This window comes from Macadamia integrifolia, unplaced genomic scaffold (assembly GCF_013358625.1).
Source record: "Macadamia integrifolia cultivar HAES 741 unplaced genomic scaffold, SCU_Mint_v3 scaffold_170A, whole genome shotgun sequence".
Lineage (NCBI taxonomy): Eukaryota > Viridiplantae > Streptophyta > Magnoliopsida > Proteales > Proteaceae > Macadamia > Macadamia integrifolia.
Genome location: NW_024870628.1, coordinates 205,387 through 222,565, shown reverse-complemented (window position 1 = coordinate 222,565; position 17,179 = coordinate 205,387). Strand labels below are relative to the sequence as shown.

The window sequence follows — 17,179 nt, the reverse complement described above, 5'->3', positions numbered from 1 at the left end:
GACAAATACCCTAACACATGCGAAGAGGCGTTACTAACGGCCGAATTTTGATTTGGAATTTCATAGCCCAACAACTATTATTAGGGTCACCCTTGTAAGTTTCAAACTTTTTCATGTATTAGCAGAAAAGTCTCCCCTTTGTCAATTCTTCAACTTTCTAATTTCTGTGGGGTTTTCCGGTTGCCAGGGTTTTCTTTGGCAAGATTCTCTAATAGTAGTACAGGTAGCCATGGCCACCTGTGAATAACCAGGCCATGAGGCCAAGCTGCATGCGAACAAGCAACCCAAGCCACCCACCAGCAGGGAGCCTAGGTTGCATACGAGTAGGCAGGCCACGCCTGGCCTGTTGGATCTCTCGCACAAGCCTCCAGCAGCCTTGGTTCTCCCTTGCACCTGTGGTCATAGGCATCAGCTTGGCCCGCGATTGCTAGCATGGTGCCCACGGCTGCACATGCCTGCCATAGCCCCCTGTGAGTCTCCATTCCACCGGCTTTTGGCCCTTCTCCCCCTCTCGCTGTCTTTGGAAGGCTTTTTTATTATTTAGTATTGGACCCAGCTAGAGACAGACCGGCCCAAGCTTGGGCAGACCAGCTTGAAGTATGGGAACATGATGTTGGGAGAAAAAAATACTATATGAATATACTCCATATTAATATCACTTCGCCACTATGATTTAAAAAAAAATGAACAGTGCCATATGTTAATGTCCGGATAATATTTACTAAGCCAACTTACAACATGATGTTCAGATGACATGTTAGAAATTAATAACAATAACAACCATCATAACCTTATCCCAACTAAATGGGTTGACTTCATGAATCCAATAAAACCAAATAGTAATAGAAGAAAAAGCAGTAGAAAATAGTAAAGAAAAATGGAGAGGTAAAAGAAGCAAAAGGAGAGGTAAAATACAAAGTTAAGCAGCATCTCGAGAACATTGCCCTTGGATACATGTTAAAAAACTATCATTGGTACATATTGTATTTGTTTGCAAATATTTCCAATCCTTTTAAAGTTTAAGTTATAAAACTAAATTCAATTTGGACATGATTTAGTAGGAACATTGTGGTTAATTGCTATCGGCCATCACATGAGGTATTTGGGATCCTAAGGGCCTTCACATAAACTACTTAAAGGATTTAAATTGAATTTGAATCTGATTAATTGATAGCTCAGAACTTGACATGCGCACTCACACCCATGGTCATTTTAAATAATTTCCTATCTCAAATAACCTATTTTATAATTCTTGAAAAACAGTCTTGGGAAAAGAAGACAACGCGCAAATGGCAAAAAAAATTAAGGACTTGTTAGAAATAATTCTATATACAAATCTCTATACTCCATTGCAATATTATTTCCCACTATGATTTTGAGATGAAAAACAATGCTATGCCAATGTTTAGATAGTATTTACTATATATATTTTGTATGTATTTGCAAAGATTCACCTTTTTTTTTTTCAAACTATATTATAAACTAACTTCAACTTGGATATAATTTAGTAGGAACGTCTTGGTTAAGTGCTACTTGCGATTACGTGAGGTATTTGGGATAATGAGGGCCTTCACATATACTATTTAAATAGTTTAAATTGAGTTTGAATATGATTAATTGATAGCTCAGAACTTGACATGTTCTCCACTCGTACCCATGGCCATTTTAAATCATTTCTGAATTCTTATAACCTATTTATAATTCCTAAAAAACAGTTTTAGGAGAAGAAAACAACGCGTCCAAATGGTAAAAAAAATAAAAAAATGTTAGAAGCAACATAATTAACTATACTGTCATCTTCAAAAGTAGTCATTATCTCTATATGCTAATCTTTTATCCAAAGGACTCTTCCTCCTCTACTTCTAAGATATGAACATGAAGATGCCTAAACTAACTTTCCAAGAAAGATTCCTCAATAATTCTTATTTAATTAATAATATAGATATGTCCTTGATAATGTGATTAGGAAAACAATTACATCAGCCATGGAAGGGGGGGACCATGCTAAATCACAATAAGAGATAGAGAGGAGGATCGTCCATTGTCATTGTCGTGCCTTCAGCTTGTTGCAATCTATGTTAAGGACATGAATTTTATATTTTGTAAGAAAACCTTGAAAAAAAAAGAAGGCTTTGAGAAAGGTTATTACATAATGGACAACATGGAAACCTATCGGATTAAGTTTTCCTTCAATCGTGGAAAAGAGAAATCCATTTCCCATTGGTGATCGTGTAACCATGTGATTGGATTCTTGGTCATCACCCTTCTCTAATACAATCTGATAATGGCCATGGGAGTATATGTGAAGATTCCTTTCTTCACATGGATGAGGAGAAAATACTCCTTCCCCCCCCCCCTCTCTCTCTCTCTCTCTCTCTCTCTCTCTCTCTCTCTCTCTCTCTCTCTCTCTTTCTCACACACACACACACACACACATATATATATATGGAGAAAAGAACCCTACCTAGTTGCATAGCCCCTGTGCCCAAACACAGAGGGGGTGAAGTGACAGCCCGTCCCTATGAAATACAAAAAACTCACCCCTGTTCATGCCCTTATGTGCCCCTCATTGGCTCCCACTTTGCACCAGCACCAAGACCAGCCGTGGTGGATTATATCCCTCTGAATTGAAAACTGGTAAAAACCCAATGTTTTTCCTTATATGCTTATTACTAATTGCTACCTCTTTACAATCCATGACGGATTTTTTCCTTTTAATGTGAAGAAACTATGCTTTTACCATCTTCTTAAGCCCTGTATGATATTTAATTAAGGTTTATAAAATGCTCTAAATAAATATATGAATGTAGCCAAACCCTTATCCATCCATTAGTTACTGTATCCTTCAAGTCATGACCATAGATAGACTAGCTAACTCTATAAAAATCCTACGAGTGGTCACCACTAAGTTGTTAAGAGTTGGTAATGAATTCTTCTTTCCTGAAAAACTATTAATACCTAATCAAAATTCACCTACTTTAGAGACTCCCCCATAAAACTCTTTAATAATAGATTAGGAAAAGGGAGGGAGAGATTAAAAAAATAAAGCAATACAGCACTGCACGTTTTATGATCACGCAATATGTATTAAAATAAATAGGATACGTACCTTAGGATATACTTAGCAGAATATTCGTATCACAAGTTTTGGTTTTCCCTTATAAGTAAAGGTAACCAAACCAGCAATACCCAAACAAAAGAATCCTCCCGACTCACCCAACCCAAACCCAACCCAAGAAACACCCATACAAGAAGATTGAAACAGAAAGAAAGAGAAAGAAAGAGAGGAAGAACCATGGAAAACGGTTGCAGAGTCCTCATTCCAATTCTTGTGATACAACTTCTGGCAGTTCTGTGTGCTTCATCACAGGATTTTGATTTCTTCTATTTTGTTCAACAGGTCAGTTTACAAGAGAGAACCTCTCTCTCTCTCTCTCTAACTAAAATATAATTTTTTTTCTTCCAGATTACACTAAATTTATATTGGGCTCTTCTTTTGGATTTAGTTCATCAATAGTTTCTTTCATTTTTTCCTCACATTTTTTTTTTATGTAGTGGCCAGGGTCCTACTGTGACACAAGGAGAAGCTGTTGCTACCCAACCACAGGAAAGCCAGATGCAGACTTTGGCATTCATGGGCTTTGGCCCAACTATGATGATGGGTCCTATCCTTCTAACTGTGATAGCAGTACAAGATTTGTTGCATCTGAGGTACTACATGCATTCTTTTCATGCTCCACCTTTTCACTTTATGTTCTCCTGTTTATCTTCTATTCAATTCTAAGACTCCTTGAAAATTTCAACTATAATATAAGAGAGTATCAGAAAAAAATTGAAGCAAATTCTGAATGGCCCTGAACTTCTTGCTAATGGGCCTCTGCAAAATGCCTAACAGGTTTGAACACACCATCTCCAATTTCATATGGAGGAGTAACTAAAACTTGTAGATAGGGGTGAGTGTAGATCAGGTTCTCGTTCAGGAGCTAATCTGGTACAGTCTAATGACACAGATGGAATTCACCATTGGGTTTTTCCTTGGGTGGATTCCATCTGTGTGGATCAGTTTGGTATAGGAATGGTTCTTTTTCAAGGACCTAATCCGCTCTCGATAGGGGTCCCCTATTATAGCTTTCTGGGTTTGTCTTTGAATTTTGCTTTTTCGCTTAGTTTTTCATTCACCCGAAAAATATAATCGGGTTATTAAACCAATGCTTTAATGATTAATAATTTTATGTAGTCATCATAAAGCAACTAAACTCTTTGATTTGCATGTGTCACCTTTCTTGTGTAAGAAAAATGTTCATTCAGAACCGAAGGCTTCCTGAACAAGAAATTCATGGAGCCAAGGATTGGATTTGGGTGTGTCACCTTAGAACTATACCCAGCAACCACTAAACAGAACCGATATACAATCAAGGTTAAAGAGATGGCCTACCACAATCAATCAAATCTCATTTCCCGTCTAGGTTCCTCCAAGTCCTTCTATCTGTATTACACAAACTCCAACCTATACCAACCAACAGCTTTTCAGCCCAAATCCAGGCAAGAACCAATACCAAATGTTGTAATGCAGTATGGGTTTTGTAGACCTAGCTAGCTAGATCAAGTTTAGATTGGGTCCATTTGTTGACCAAGGTTTTGAATGGATCAAATTATTTTCTAGACCAAAGCAAAGCCCTTATATATAATTTCTCTTCCTCTAATTTCCTTTCCAAATTTATGTAGATCTCAGACTTGACAAGTAGTCTGCAAAAGTACTGGCCTACACTTGCCTGCCCAACCAGCAATGGTTTGAAATTCTGGTCTCATGAATGGTTGAAACACGGGACCTGTGCAGAATCTGTCTTTGATCAACATGGATACTTCGAAGCAGCTCTCAATCTTAAGAAACAAGTGAACCTTCTCCAAGCCCTTGAAAATGCAGGTATAATACTTAAAAAATTACACACTAATCCCATTGTCAATCTTTATTAATGAAACTTCGGTTTTCTTGCTATGTTCTTGATTGTATCTGGTGGGAAAATGTTGCAGGAATCAAACCAGATGGGAGGTTCTACAGTGTAGAGAAAATTAAGGAAGCCATTAAAGAAGCCACTGGATTCACTCCTGGAATAGAATGTAATGTTGATAGCTCAAGGAACCATCAACTCTACCAGGTTTACTTATGTGTTGACACTTCTGGGACTAACTTCATTGAGTGCCCAATCGCCTCAAGTAGCCGCTGCTATGGGAAGATTGAATTCCCTTCTTTCGGATCACATGGAAGAGAGGATTTTCTGGATCATGAGGAACTGTAATAGAGATTTCATGTCTTCATAACCCATTAGCTTACTTTGGTTAATAAGAATCTCTAATGGTCATAAAAAAGAGATGCAGGCTGTAACAATTTGGTTACTCTCACTCTTTAGCATTGTTTTGTCTAGTTTTTTTGTAGCTTTGGGCTTTCTTGCTTCTTAACTTCCTCTTATCTTTCAACAAAGTTCTCTTGAGAAAAAAAATAAAACTCTCTCCAGTGACCCAGTAAGCATTGATGCCCATGTACTTAGTGCACGAGGCTCTTGTCATTGCGGGCTTTGGTGAGAGGTGATGGTGAGGTAGAGATGTTTAAAATGTATCATTCTTGCAAGCTAAACAATTTTTAATATTCCTAAAGTTGAAAGAGGATCTCGATTTCGTCTAACCTAAGCAGATCTTTAGTTCTTTTTAAGCCACAAATTAGAATAGTATAAAAGATTTGCACAACGTCAACCCAGAAATGAAATTACACACAGGACGGAAATGTTTTTCTAGAGGAATTATATTTTTCACTCGCTTCTTTTGGGCAAAAGGATACTCATGTTAAAATGGGTCATTAAGTCCATGGGCCATTAAGTCCATTAAATTAAAATGGATCCTTTTAAGTCCTTGAGGTTTTCAATCTCTTAATGACCTCTGGAATCAGCACATTTATGCAAGAGATGGAATACAAGACATTGTACCACCGAAAGATGGCTCATCAGGTAGAACTTAACATCATTGGATCAATATGTTAGAATTACTAAACTGTAGAGGAAGTTGGGAACTTTCCTCGTTAGGATCACAATCCCTATCATTGTAATCCTAAATGACTGCATCTCTGGGTCTATCCTTACACACTAGCCGCTACTATCTCATATATCCTGAAAAAGGGTTTCTTATTTTTTAGAGTAACAGGGTTATGGTCTTTTCTCTTAGACGACAGCGTTTGTAAATACTCTACCTTATTACAATCTCCTTGAACCATTCCTTCCATCAAGGTAATGGTGAATGTGATGGCAACCTTTTGGTAATGCATACAGGGTCAGTTGGGTTTTTTCACACCCAGCTGTGTCTAGACATGGGAAACGCTAGATGGATAAGGTTCTTTACTCCACACATAAACATACACACATATATACAGAGAAAGGAATCTTACGTACTTAGTTGCATGGATCTGGTGCTAGACACAAAGGGGGTGAAATGACAACCCATCGACCCCTATTGATGCCCTATGCATCCCCTTCTTAGCCCCACGCTAATGCAGAGGCACATCAGCACCAAAACCAGCCATGGTGGAATCATTGTTAGTTAAAACGCGGTTGCGTTTTCTTGCCGTTTAAAACGCGTTTTCCCGTATCTATTGTACAATACGAAAAAAAGGGAAACGGCAAAAGAATCCGTTTTAAACGGCCATTTTAAACGCATAGTTGTTTTTTAAGGGTAAAATAGGAATTTTATTAAAAAAATTAATTAAAAAAAAAAAAAAAACCTATAAGTAAAAGTAAAGAATGAAGACAATATGGTACTTGGTTTTTGGTTTTTGGTTTTTAACTTCCACACTATCTATAGGAAAAAAATCTCATCTTCTTATAGCCCATTGAGTAAGGAGAAGCTAAAGTGAGTAACATTTCATTTTCTTGTACCCCATTAGGCTATTTTATCTTGGGACTCCCAGAGCTTTTGGAACATTAGATGCATGTATACAGGTAATAATCTCTCAAATTGCATGAGTATACTATCATTTTTTTTTTTTTTCGTTTTTTTGAAAACTACACGTTTAATACTCGTATAGTTCGTTTTCGTCCGTTTTCCATTCCTTGTTTTTTTGACCCTTTTTTTTACCATATCGTTCAGTTCATCATTTTTATGTTTAAAATCCGTACCGTACGTTTCTATTTTTTGGCCGTTCCCGTTTTAACTAACAGTTGGTGGAATAGGAAAAGGGAGGGAGAGATTAAAAAATAAAGCAACGGCATATAATATGATGATCGATGAATCTCAATTATAAATGAGGAGATAAGCAAGAGTGATGCCTTTTTGACATTTTCTTTGGTCATTGTCGTTTAAGACTCTAGTCTCTACAGTTTTGGCCTATTTGCATCGCTGCTGCGAGGAAGACCCATTTTATCACATGGAAGCCGTTAGAGCTGTAAAAATGGTTTTCAAATACAGAATCAGACTAATTTGACTCATTGGGTTGATCCAAAATTTATGATTATTAGATTATGTACTTGTTTTGCATTTAGAATATAAGCTCTATGCCACTCGCATGCAGTGATAGGATAACACACATGAGCATCTTCAACATAAGACAGCGAGGTCTTTTCATATCTATTGTGTCTTGAGTGTAGACACACACTAACGGGTATGTAGCGTTTTTCTTCCTTAGAAATATTGTACATCTGTTATGAGAATAATTCTTTGCATAAGAATGAATACAGACTGGAAAACAAAAACAAAAACCAAAATACTGTGCAAGAAATCAATAACAGTGACTGTAAAGATGCACCGGTTTTGATTTCTCATTGATTTCTCTTATTGGTTTACTATGATTTGCCATGTAAATATTCAAAAATATGAGGGAAAAAGTGTTTTTATAAATTTTGGATTCGTATCGATTTTTTATCGGATTAAATCGGTTTTGGTTTGATTTTTTAAGTTTAATTTTAATGGGCCCAAAATGTGATCCAATAAACTCAATTCGATGTCAATTCGATTTAATTTTGATTTGATTCGATCGGTTTCATCGATTAGGATTAGGTGTAGACATCCCTAGCGCCAACGCTATATTTAAAAACCATTTTTATAGCTTTAACGTCTTCCACGTGTTAAAGTGAATCTCCCTTGGCAACAGTGAGGCATATAGCTAGGCCAAAACTGTTCAAGAGTCTTAAAACAAAGACTGAAGAAAATGTCAAAAATGCATCACTATGCATGTCTTTATTATAATTGATTGACCAATCATCATATTATGTATTTAAGGAAAAAGTTGGGTATGCTACCGGTGTTACCGGAGATTAACTCATACTGTGTCTCTCTCTTTTTCCCCTTTTGAAATGACCCCCTACTCCCCTCATCCTGCACCCCCAACTTGTCGTTGTCTGCTAAAACTTACCGTGCACTTACGGCATACCTATCCCTTTCCCATTTATTAAAAACTAAAAACGAAGCAGAATGAACGCTTTCGTTGAATTTTTCTTTATACTACACTTCCAAGTCAAAGTGTCAAAAGCTGCAAAGTCATATATTCAAGATAGGCTTACTTGCATCAGAGCCCATCATTGATCAATTCAACCTTCCCCCTCTCGTCTCTACTATAAAAACCCCATTAATAGGCTTCACAAATTCATCATCATCACTTGCTTTCCATTCCATCTTCATTCTTCTGTCTCTGCTTTTTAAAGTCTTTCCATTCCATCTTCATTCTTCTGTCTCTGCTTTTTAAACTCTTTCCATTCCATCTTCATTCAGTTGGATTTGGATTTGGGTTCTGGGAGTGCGAACTATATTGATTGAGAAACTAGCTAGAAATGGAATCCGTCGGAGATATCTTCCAAGCACAGCGTGCTGAGGGTCCTGCCACTGTAATGGCCATTGGCACAGCAAACCCATCCAACTTTACTTACCAAACTGACTTCCCTGATTTCTACTTCCGATCAACAGACAGTGAGCACATGAGAGACCTGAAGGAGAAGTTCAAGCGAATTTGTAAGTCACTACTGCCATATCATCATTACATAATCACACTATATACATTTTTGGTCATTATACTACCGTTCCCTTCCTGGTTTTTCACATCAAACTAATATTCTTTTGTTTTTTTTAAATATAGGTGATAGATCAACTATCAGAAAACGCCACACTTACCTGACTGAGGAAATTATCAGAGAGAACCCCGATCTCTCTGACCCCATGGCTTCAACACTTGACACACGCCAAGATATTATGGTTGTTGAGGTACCTAAGTTAGCCAAGGAAGCGGCATTGAAAGCAATCAATGAGTGGGGGCAGCCCAAATCAAAGATCACACACCTTGTATTCACTACCATTTCTGGTGTTGACGCACCTGGCTACGACTTCCAGCTTGTCAAGCTCCTTGGCCTTTCCCCTACCGTCAATCGTGTGATGATGTATCATCTAGGTTGCTACGGTGGTGGCTCTGTCCTTCGTGTTGCTAAAGATCTTGCAGAGAATAACAAAGGTGCACGTGTTCTTGTTGTCTGCTCCGAGATAAACTCCGTCAGTGGTTTCAAGGGACCTTCAAACACGGACTTCCACTCCTTACTTGGGCAAGCAATCTTTGCTGATGGTGCAGCAGCTCTCATAGTTGGTGCAGATCCCGATATGTCTATCGAGCGCCCATTGTTCCAACTATTCTCAGCAGGCTCCAGAATTCTCCCCGACTCAGAGGAGATGGTCGCAGGCCACCTACGTCAATCAGGCCTTTCCATCAGCTTATCCAAGGATGTGGCCAAAACAATCTCTGGCAACATTGAGAAATGCTTGGTGGAAGCATTCAGCAAGATTGGCATTACCGATTGGAACTCCATTTTTTGGGTGGCTCACCCTGGTGGGCCAGCTATTTTGGATTTGGTCGAAACAACACTAGGCTTGAAGAAGGAGAAACTGAATGCATCAAGGAAAATGCTAAGTGAGTTCGGTAACATGTCAAGTCCCACAGTGTTATTCATTTTGGATGAGATGAGGAAGAAGTCTATGGAGGAAGGGAACACAACAACTGGTGAAGGATTTGATTGGGGTATACTTTTAGGATTTGGACCAGGTTTGACTGTGGAGACAGTTGTGTTGCGTAGCATCCCTTCAATTCCAGACGATCATTAAGTGATGAGTAGTGGAATCTTATAGCAATTCAAATTATTTGAAATAGTTTCTCCCCCATGAGGAGATGAGACTTATCCCACACCTTAGATTAGATGGGTCATACCTATACTGTGGGATTTTTTTTGGGGAACTTTTTCTCCTGCTGTGTATTTTGCATCTTCAATTACTTGATTGTTCAATCCTTTGGGTTTAACTATTTAAGACGTTTAGTCCTAAAGATCTAAGGTCCTCTTTCTTAGCTATAGGCAGCTGTGTATTTCTGTTGCTTCTTCAGTGAAATGCTAATTTGTATCAAATCATTGAAACAGAAAAAAAAAAAAAAAATGAAAATATTAAGATATGCATCATATGATGTGTCACAAAATTGCAGAAAGAAAGAGAGAACATATATGACATGTATTAGTTATATAATGATATTAATAAGTTATAACTAGACACAGCTGGGCATGAAAATACCCAGCGCAAGCATAGGTGCAGGTTCCATGGTGGATGTCAGAAAAGAGTACTCGATTTTTAATTCAGTAGAAGAGTTATATATTCGATTTTGTAGAAGATAATAACTAGATCACTCTGCCAATTTAAGCCTAACTAATTTTGGTACCATCATGCAATCCTTCACCAATTAAACTTCTACCTTAGTAAACAAATGGATCTCAGACCTGGAACTCTACCCTAAGAGTAAACATCAATTTGAAAACCAACAGATAAGCCAAACCAACCAATATTCATAAATTCATTTCAAGTCCTAAAACCCCTCGAATGCCTAACTGAACACCAAAAATCTTGATCGGTGGAGGAAGATATAAATCACAATCTAACAATGAAGCTTGGGTTTTTAAGTAATTATGTGGGGGTATTGATTACAGAAGTTTCTTTTTTAGGTTTGAAATCTTAAGTTTTCTTCCCTTTAATTTCTCTAATGATCTGAGTAATGGTTCTATTAGGTTGTGACCGGTGGTGAAATGGCTAAAGATCAAAGATTGGTCTTGAGAGCTTTTCAGTATTGCATTATAGGGACAATAGTTAAGAAAAAAAAATCCTGGGAGTGTAATATCTAAACAGGTGCCTAGATGGAACCACTTGAGCTCAGGTTCTAGGCTTCAATCTAACCAATAAAAAGAATTTCCTATGAACATCAGAATCCCATTTGGCCTTCAGAATAACATGGCAATCGTGAATCAACCTATTTTAATTTTTGCAATAAAATACAAAAAAGGTCTTAAATAAATATGATAGATCATTTCTCATAGAAGCATCATATCAATTTTTTTGGGTAAAAAGTACCTGAAGCATGATCCTATCTGAATTGTCATCCATTCATAGTACAAGTAACAAAGAAGGGAAAAAGGACACTACCTGGTCGCACACCCCCATGCGACACAAGGCTACATGAAAAGACTGCCCTGCCCTCCACGGCTGATGCCTCCGCACACACTCTCTAGGTCTGCGTGCTGGCACAGTATCCACATGACCAGGTTTCAATCCCTCTCCTAAGAAAAAATTTGTTAGTTACAAACTTTCAATAATTTTGTGCCTACAGCCACAGAATTTTCCAACAGATACTTTGAGTGAAGTCAATGCGGGCAATGGATACATCTCTGCAATCTCACTCCTTTCAAGGAGACTGATCAAATGGAAATAATTATTAAACTTGACTTTTTAGCAGTCAAATCTCACTCCAAATCCTTCATTTCAAGTAAACTATATGTGATCATGGGAATGTAGAGGAAACACATGGTCAAGATTCTCATCAGACTGATCAGATGGTCTTCTCAAAATTTCTGTCAACTTTCATGCTGACCAGTTCATCTATAAACAATTAACAGATACACATTAAGCCTTCAAGCATAAGAATTCCTCAGCTTTCATATCTAAACCTCTAGCATCCCTTCACCTTACACATCATTTGCAATTTTCTTTTTCAATTAGTACGCAGAGGCTTTCGCTAATCAACTTCTATGTCCATATCAGGATTCCATCTTCTTTTCCCCCCTTTTTAACTTTAGTCTCCTTGGCAAGCCAGGTATAATGTGGCTTTCCTGAAATTTACACTGGATGCAAGCCAGAGTTTCTAGAGATCATATCAAGAAGTTTTTCTAATTTCACTGCATATCATATAAACATCAAACTACTTCAACTGCATTGGCTTATCCTGTGTGTTTCTCAGATGACCCATAGGAAAGCGATGGAAACATCTACATCTACTGGCCAGCAAAGATCTACCTGGATATACTGAGACTCCTTTCTTCAACATAATCAGAAAGTAAAGCATGATACATCCACACCACACATAGCTTCATAGGTTGGCCTTGTACATGAAACACCTTTCCTTAAATATGTCCCAGGTGGAAGAGAATTTCTGTCATCACGCAGTTAGTGATAAGTTACAGCTTTGGAAGAATGAAAACTCTTTAACTTTAGAGAAAAATAAATATGGTGCTTTTCAGGACAAAAACCTATCAGGTCACCAAATCTAAAATCTAACCACAATTTCTGTTCTTTTTCTCCTGGAAAGAGATTTCTCCAGGGACATTTCAGATAACGGAATGACCATAAAAGTTCTTGGACAACATTCTCCGAATGCATCAAATGGCTTGCATGTTTGAGATGAAGATTAAATGCAACCATGTTCCTGAAAACACCAATTGGTATGTGACCCCTTATCCATGAAAGAAAAGCTCATCAGGCCTTCATGCATCCTTTTGCAAGCCACACTCTCCAACAGCACAATGATTTTCTTTTTCACACCCAGATCTTGTAGATCTACCAATAATCCATGCAAGAACATCTACCATCTTTGAACTGGTGGAAACGATTCCTGTCCCTCACTATAACTTCTCGACCATAGACCTTCGAAATTAACTTTGTGACATTATGACAGTCTCTGCAAACTCGAAGGTTCTTCACTACCCTAATCGGATCTAGAGGGCCCAAGCATATGAACCCATAAGCAATGGCTAGCTTCTCACTGTGAACAAGTAGAACATGCTCCTTCTCCTCTTCTTCTATGTCAACCAAAACCTGCTGTGTATCTGGTAAGTACCCAAGTATGTTTTTCAGCTGTGTAGAGATCTCTGACAACTTCTTGTAAATGTGATCTGACTCTGGATGGGACCGATCACTGGCTACAAACTGGTGCACAATCCCCTTCAGTTCTATCATGCTTACCCCTGGCAATTTAGCAACCCCCTTGGATCTCATCAGGTTCCTCACATTTCTCGAATCATCCCATCGCTTTGCAGCGGCATATAAATTTGAGAGGATGACATAGCTGTTGAAGGACAAAAGAAGTAGAAAGAGATTACAAATTTGTGTAAATTTTGGGTTTTTCATTTCAATGCAAGCCCATGCTTGCTGGGCATTTTAAAACGCTCAACAAAGACATGTACATGCTGGGGCACCAAATCTTCTACTTGATTAGTTAAGGTCGAATTTAACTTTCTCAAGGATCAGCTCTGCTACTTGATTTCACGAAGGATCAGCACATAGGATCAATCTGCAGCAAATCAATCCCGTTTCCCAACTAATTGATCCATGGCACATGCATGATGCTGGGTGGACCATACCTGGGAGATCTCCAATGCCCAAGCTTCCACTCAAATAATCATAACCATACGACCTAAAGGCATCTCAAGATCATATTTCTTCTGACTATAAAGAAGCATTTGAGAGGGTTTGGTTATGATTATTTGATCAGGTCTGCATTCAACAAAGTAGTTCACAGACCACCTATGCTGCACCCATCAAACTGCAAGTCTTAGTGACCTACATGTGTGAAACTTTTCCCTTATGCCACCATAGCTCATTTTAGGCAACATGAAGACCTTAGTATTTTCTATATCCTGAAATTTTTTAAATTATTTAAACTGATAAATATATATTTAAGAAAAAATCACTTACAATAAATTTCTTTCATAGTCCAGGCTGAATTAGATTCCAAGCTAAGGGAGGCTGAGGGGAGGCTGAGGTTTAGAAACTTGAGCATGTGAAACTCATGGTCCCAGGTGGAAATAGCATGAAATAGTGTTATCCATCTAGAGATTATATTTGACCAATAGCTAGAATCCGATTTCAGTCTACTTTTGAGTTTGGAGACTTCTTTCTGAATGAGATTGGGTATTAAAAACATCTGATTAAAAGGCATGAGAAAAGATAGCTTACCGGCCGCTATGATGAGGTTGGAGGTTGATAAGGGATTTTCCCACTACCTCACCTACCTTAATATTCCCATGTATTCTACAACCTCCAAGTAGTGCTCCCCATGCACTAGCATTAGTCTCCATTGGCATAGTCCCAATCAGATTAACGGCTTCCTCCAAAAGGCCAGCCCTCGCAAGGAGATCAATGACACACCCATAATGTTCAACCTTTGGCTCAATACCATATGTGGGGCTCATTGAAGCCAGTAGTCTCTGACCTTCCTCAACCATCCCAGCATGGCTACATGCACTAAGCACAGAGACAAATGTAATATCATCAGGCACCACATCCTCCACTTGCATCTGTGTAAAAATCTGAAGTGCTTTCCTGGCATGACCATGCATGGCCATGCCAGCTATAATGGTATTCCAAGCAAGAACATCTTTGTATTTTATAGAATAAAATATTTGCTCTGCTTTGGAAATGCTTCCACATTTGGAATACATGTCTACTAGCGCAGTCCCCAGGATGGTGTTGATTGCTATTTTGTTGTCATCGATGTATTTGTGTAAGCGGACCCCAAGGTCCATAGCACCCAAATGAGCACAAGCTGATAACAGGCTGACCATAGTTGCCTCAGTAGGTTTTATACCTAGAGCCTGCATCTCATCAAACAGGGAGAGGGCATCGTTTGAACGACCACTTTGTGCATAACATGCCAACATTGCATTCCAAGACACTACATCCCTCCGAGGCATCATTCCAAAAATTCCACAGGCAGCCTCTAAATCCCCACATTTGACATACCCTGCCAACATAGAATTCCAAGATACCACATTTTTTTCAGGCATTTCATCAAACAGTCTCTTTGCTTCTTCAAGATTCCCAATTGTACTATACCCATTTATCATCGTATTCCAAGAGATCACATCTCTGCAGACCATCTGCTCAAACACTGATAAAGCAAGCTCCATTTTACCAAATTTTGCGTAACCATCAATCATTGCATTCCAAGAAACCACATCTCTATCAGAACATCCATCAAACAATTGCTTTGCAGCATCTAGATATTCCCCATTCGCATACATACGAATTAAGGAACTCTGGATATAAGAATCTGCTTCAAGACCAGTTTTTACCAAATGTGTATGAACCAAAACACCAAATGAAGTCATGCAAGATTCAGCACAAGCTTTGATTACAAAAGGGAAGGTAAAATTATTGGGTTGAAAACCTCTGTTATGCATAGTTTGATATAATGATATAGCTTCCCGTGGACTTTTACTTGTGGAAAGACCTCTGATAAGAAAGTTCCAAGAAATGACAGTTGGGTTTGATAGCTGATTGAAAAGGGCTTTGGCATACTCTAAACTTCCATTAGGAGAGACAGCACAGAAAGAAATTAACTTTTCAGCGGCGGATAAGACCTCAAAGGGAGATTTGTTTTCTTCTTTGATGATTTGGGCATGGATTTGCTTGACCTCCCTCATATTCTTGCATGAATTTAAGAGAGATGGAATAAGAGATTTTGAGTATAAACATCTTACTGTATTCGAGGTGTTGTTCATGGAAGAACCAGAGCTTGAATATTTTCAAATGCAGCAACAATATCATTTTCTCTCTTATTTTATTTTTTTAAGGAAAATAACGCTACCCGGTTGGTTATCCACGCCCAAATACAGAGTACTGCAAGAAGATGCTTCTGCCCCTGCTTGTGTATGCCCTACCAGTCACTACCAGTTTACCACTGGCACAGTGGCCACTGGACCGTAGGGTTGTTTCCCCCTTTATTTATATATATATATATATATATATATATATATGAAATAATTTTTTTGCCTTTTATGAAAGATAAAAATTCCATCCCTTGATGCTTTTACAAGTAGTGTTATTAGCCTCTATTGATGTAAGAACAATGTCACCCCATATAGAAAGAAAAAGCGATCAGTTGTTAGTACGATCACCTGGTTATACGAATCATTCAACACTTGTCATTTTTTGTTTCAAATATACTTTTCTTTATTCTTGTAATGGCAGAAGGTGAGATAGATGTTAGATGCTAACTTGTATGACTAGGTGATCGTTCGAGCAGTAGATCCTATCTTGTATAGAAATAAAGGAAAGTTGATTCAATCCATTATAACAATGTGGAAAGTGAAGTTGTTCGATCTTTGGTGGAAAAATGGAAATAATAGAATGCTTTGAGACTTTAAAACACGATAAAAAAATACTTCAATTTGATTCATAATCATCTGACAGGAATTAGGGAAATGTAGTGTAAATTAAAATAGTTTGATCCTTAATAGCGTAGACGAAGTAAAGGGTTCAATCCTTGGAATGAGGTGGAAATTACAATAGTTCAAACCTTATCAAAGTAGTGTTGTAAAATAATACTATTTATTAGGGAGGTAAAGGGATAGTTGAAATCTAAATTCGAATTTGTATTCGTATTCGTTTAGTGGTATTCGTATCCGATCTTAAAATTCGAATCATCTAGAAAATAATTATTCAATCTGATTAAATAATCAATCAATGATTTTGAGGGTTCTTGAAGTTTAAACATGTTCTGGAAAATGAGGAAAAAAGTTAAAACAACTTAGAAAGATGGATTAAAAGTAAATTATATTCATTAGGGGGAGAAAGGTTCGGATTACACAAGTCAGAGAGTAAACGAATGATTGAAAATCCAAATTCGATCCGCATCCGTATTCGTTTAGGGGTATCCATATCCAAACATCTGATCCGAATTCGATCCGTATCCCATCTGTTTAGATCCCTGCTTTTAAGAGAAAGAAGAACAAATAAAATGAAATGAATAAATACATAAAACAAATAAAAAGAAGGGAAAACGTTGGGTATCCCACCATATACCCACATCTGTGTCTAATAGGAACTGTATAAAATTGAAATCGATTTGATT

General features: G+C 37.8%; 3 protein-coding genes across 3 annotated transcripts; 2 read left to right on the top strand and 1 right to left on the bottom strand.

Annotated features, from left to right (window-relative positions):
- Positions 1-3,192: 3,192 nt before the first annotated feature.
- On the top strand, positions 3,193-5,479 carry LOC122071009 (ribonuclease 1-like). The gene is made up of 4 exons (XM_042635279.1): positions 3,193-3,400; positions 3,556-3,711; positions 4,726-4,924; positions 5,032-5,479. Exons 1-4 carry the CDS (start codon positions 3,296-3,298, stop codon positions 5,295-5,297), a joined length of 726 nt encoding a protein of 241 aa, XP_042491213.1. The 5' UTR covers positions 3,193-3,295; the 3' UTR covers positions 5,298-5,479.
- A 2,787-nt stretch (positions 5,480-8,266) lies between these two features.
- Positions 8,267-10,237, top strand: LOC122071007 (chalcone synthase 2-like). Its single transcript, XM_042635278.1, has 2 exons — positions 8,267-8,985; positions 9,110-10,237. The coding sequence occupies exons 1-2, from the start codon at positions 8,808-8,810 to the stop codon at positions 10,117-10,119; spliced, it is 1,188 nt and encodes a 395-aa protein (XP_042491212.1). The 5' UTR covers positions 8,267-8,807; the 3' UTR covers positions 10,120-10,237.
- A 1,122-nt stretch (positions 10,238-11,359) lies between these two features.
- LOC122071006 (pentatricopeptide repeat-containing protein At1g08070, chloroplastic-like) lies at positions 11,360-15,915 on the bottom strand. The gene is made up of 2 exons (XM_042635277.1): positions 14,281-15,915; positions 11,360-13,390 (listed from the first exon to the last, which is right to left on the bottom strand). Exons 1-2 carry the CDS (start codon positions 15,825-15,827, stop codon positions 12,883-12,885), a joined length of 2,055 nt encoding a protein of 684 aa, XP_042491211.1. The 5' UTR covers positions 15,828-15,915; the 3' UTR covers positions 11,360-12,882.
- Positions 15,916-17,179: the final 1,264 nt, after the last annotated feature.

What these genes read in the sequence shown, in the direction of transcription:
- LOC122071007 (XM_042635278.1), top strand. Translation starts at nt 8,808, where the DNA reads ATGGAATCCGTCGGAGATATCTTCCAAGCACAGCGTGCTGAGGGTCCT. An exon ending in GGAGAAGTTCAAGCGAATTT is followed by an intron (nt 8,986 to 9,109) that starts GTAAGTCACTAC and finishes TTTTAAATATAG; the next exon opens with GTGATAGATCAACTATCAGA.
- LOC122071006 (XM_042635277.1), bottom strand. Translation starts at nt 15,827, where the DNA reads ATGAACAACACCTCGAATACAGTAAGATGTTTATACTCAAAATCTCTT. An exon ending in CAACCTCATCATAGCGGCCG is followed by an intron (nt 13,391 to 14,280) that starts GTAAGCTATCTT and finishes GTCCTTCAACAG; the next exon opens with CTATGTCATCCTCTCAAATT.
- LOC122071009 (XM_042635279.1), top strand. Translation starts at nt 3,296, where the DNA reads ATGGAAAACGGTTGCAGAGTCCTCATTCCAATTCTTGTGATACAACTT. An exon ending in TCTTCTATTTTGTTCAACAG is followed by an intron (nt 3,401 to 3,555) that starts GTCAGTTTACAA and finishes TTTTTTATGTAG; the next exon opens with TGGCCAGGGTCCTACTGTGA. An exon ending in CCAAGCCCTTGAAAATGCAG is followed by an intron (nt 4,925 to 5,031) that starts GTATAATACTTA and finishes AAAATGTTGCAG; the next exon opens with GAATCAAACCAGATGGGAGG.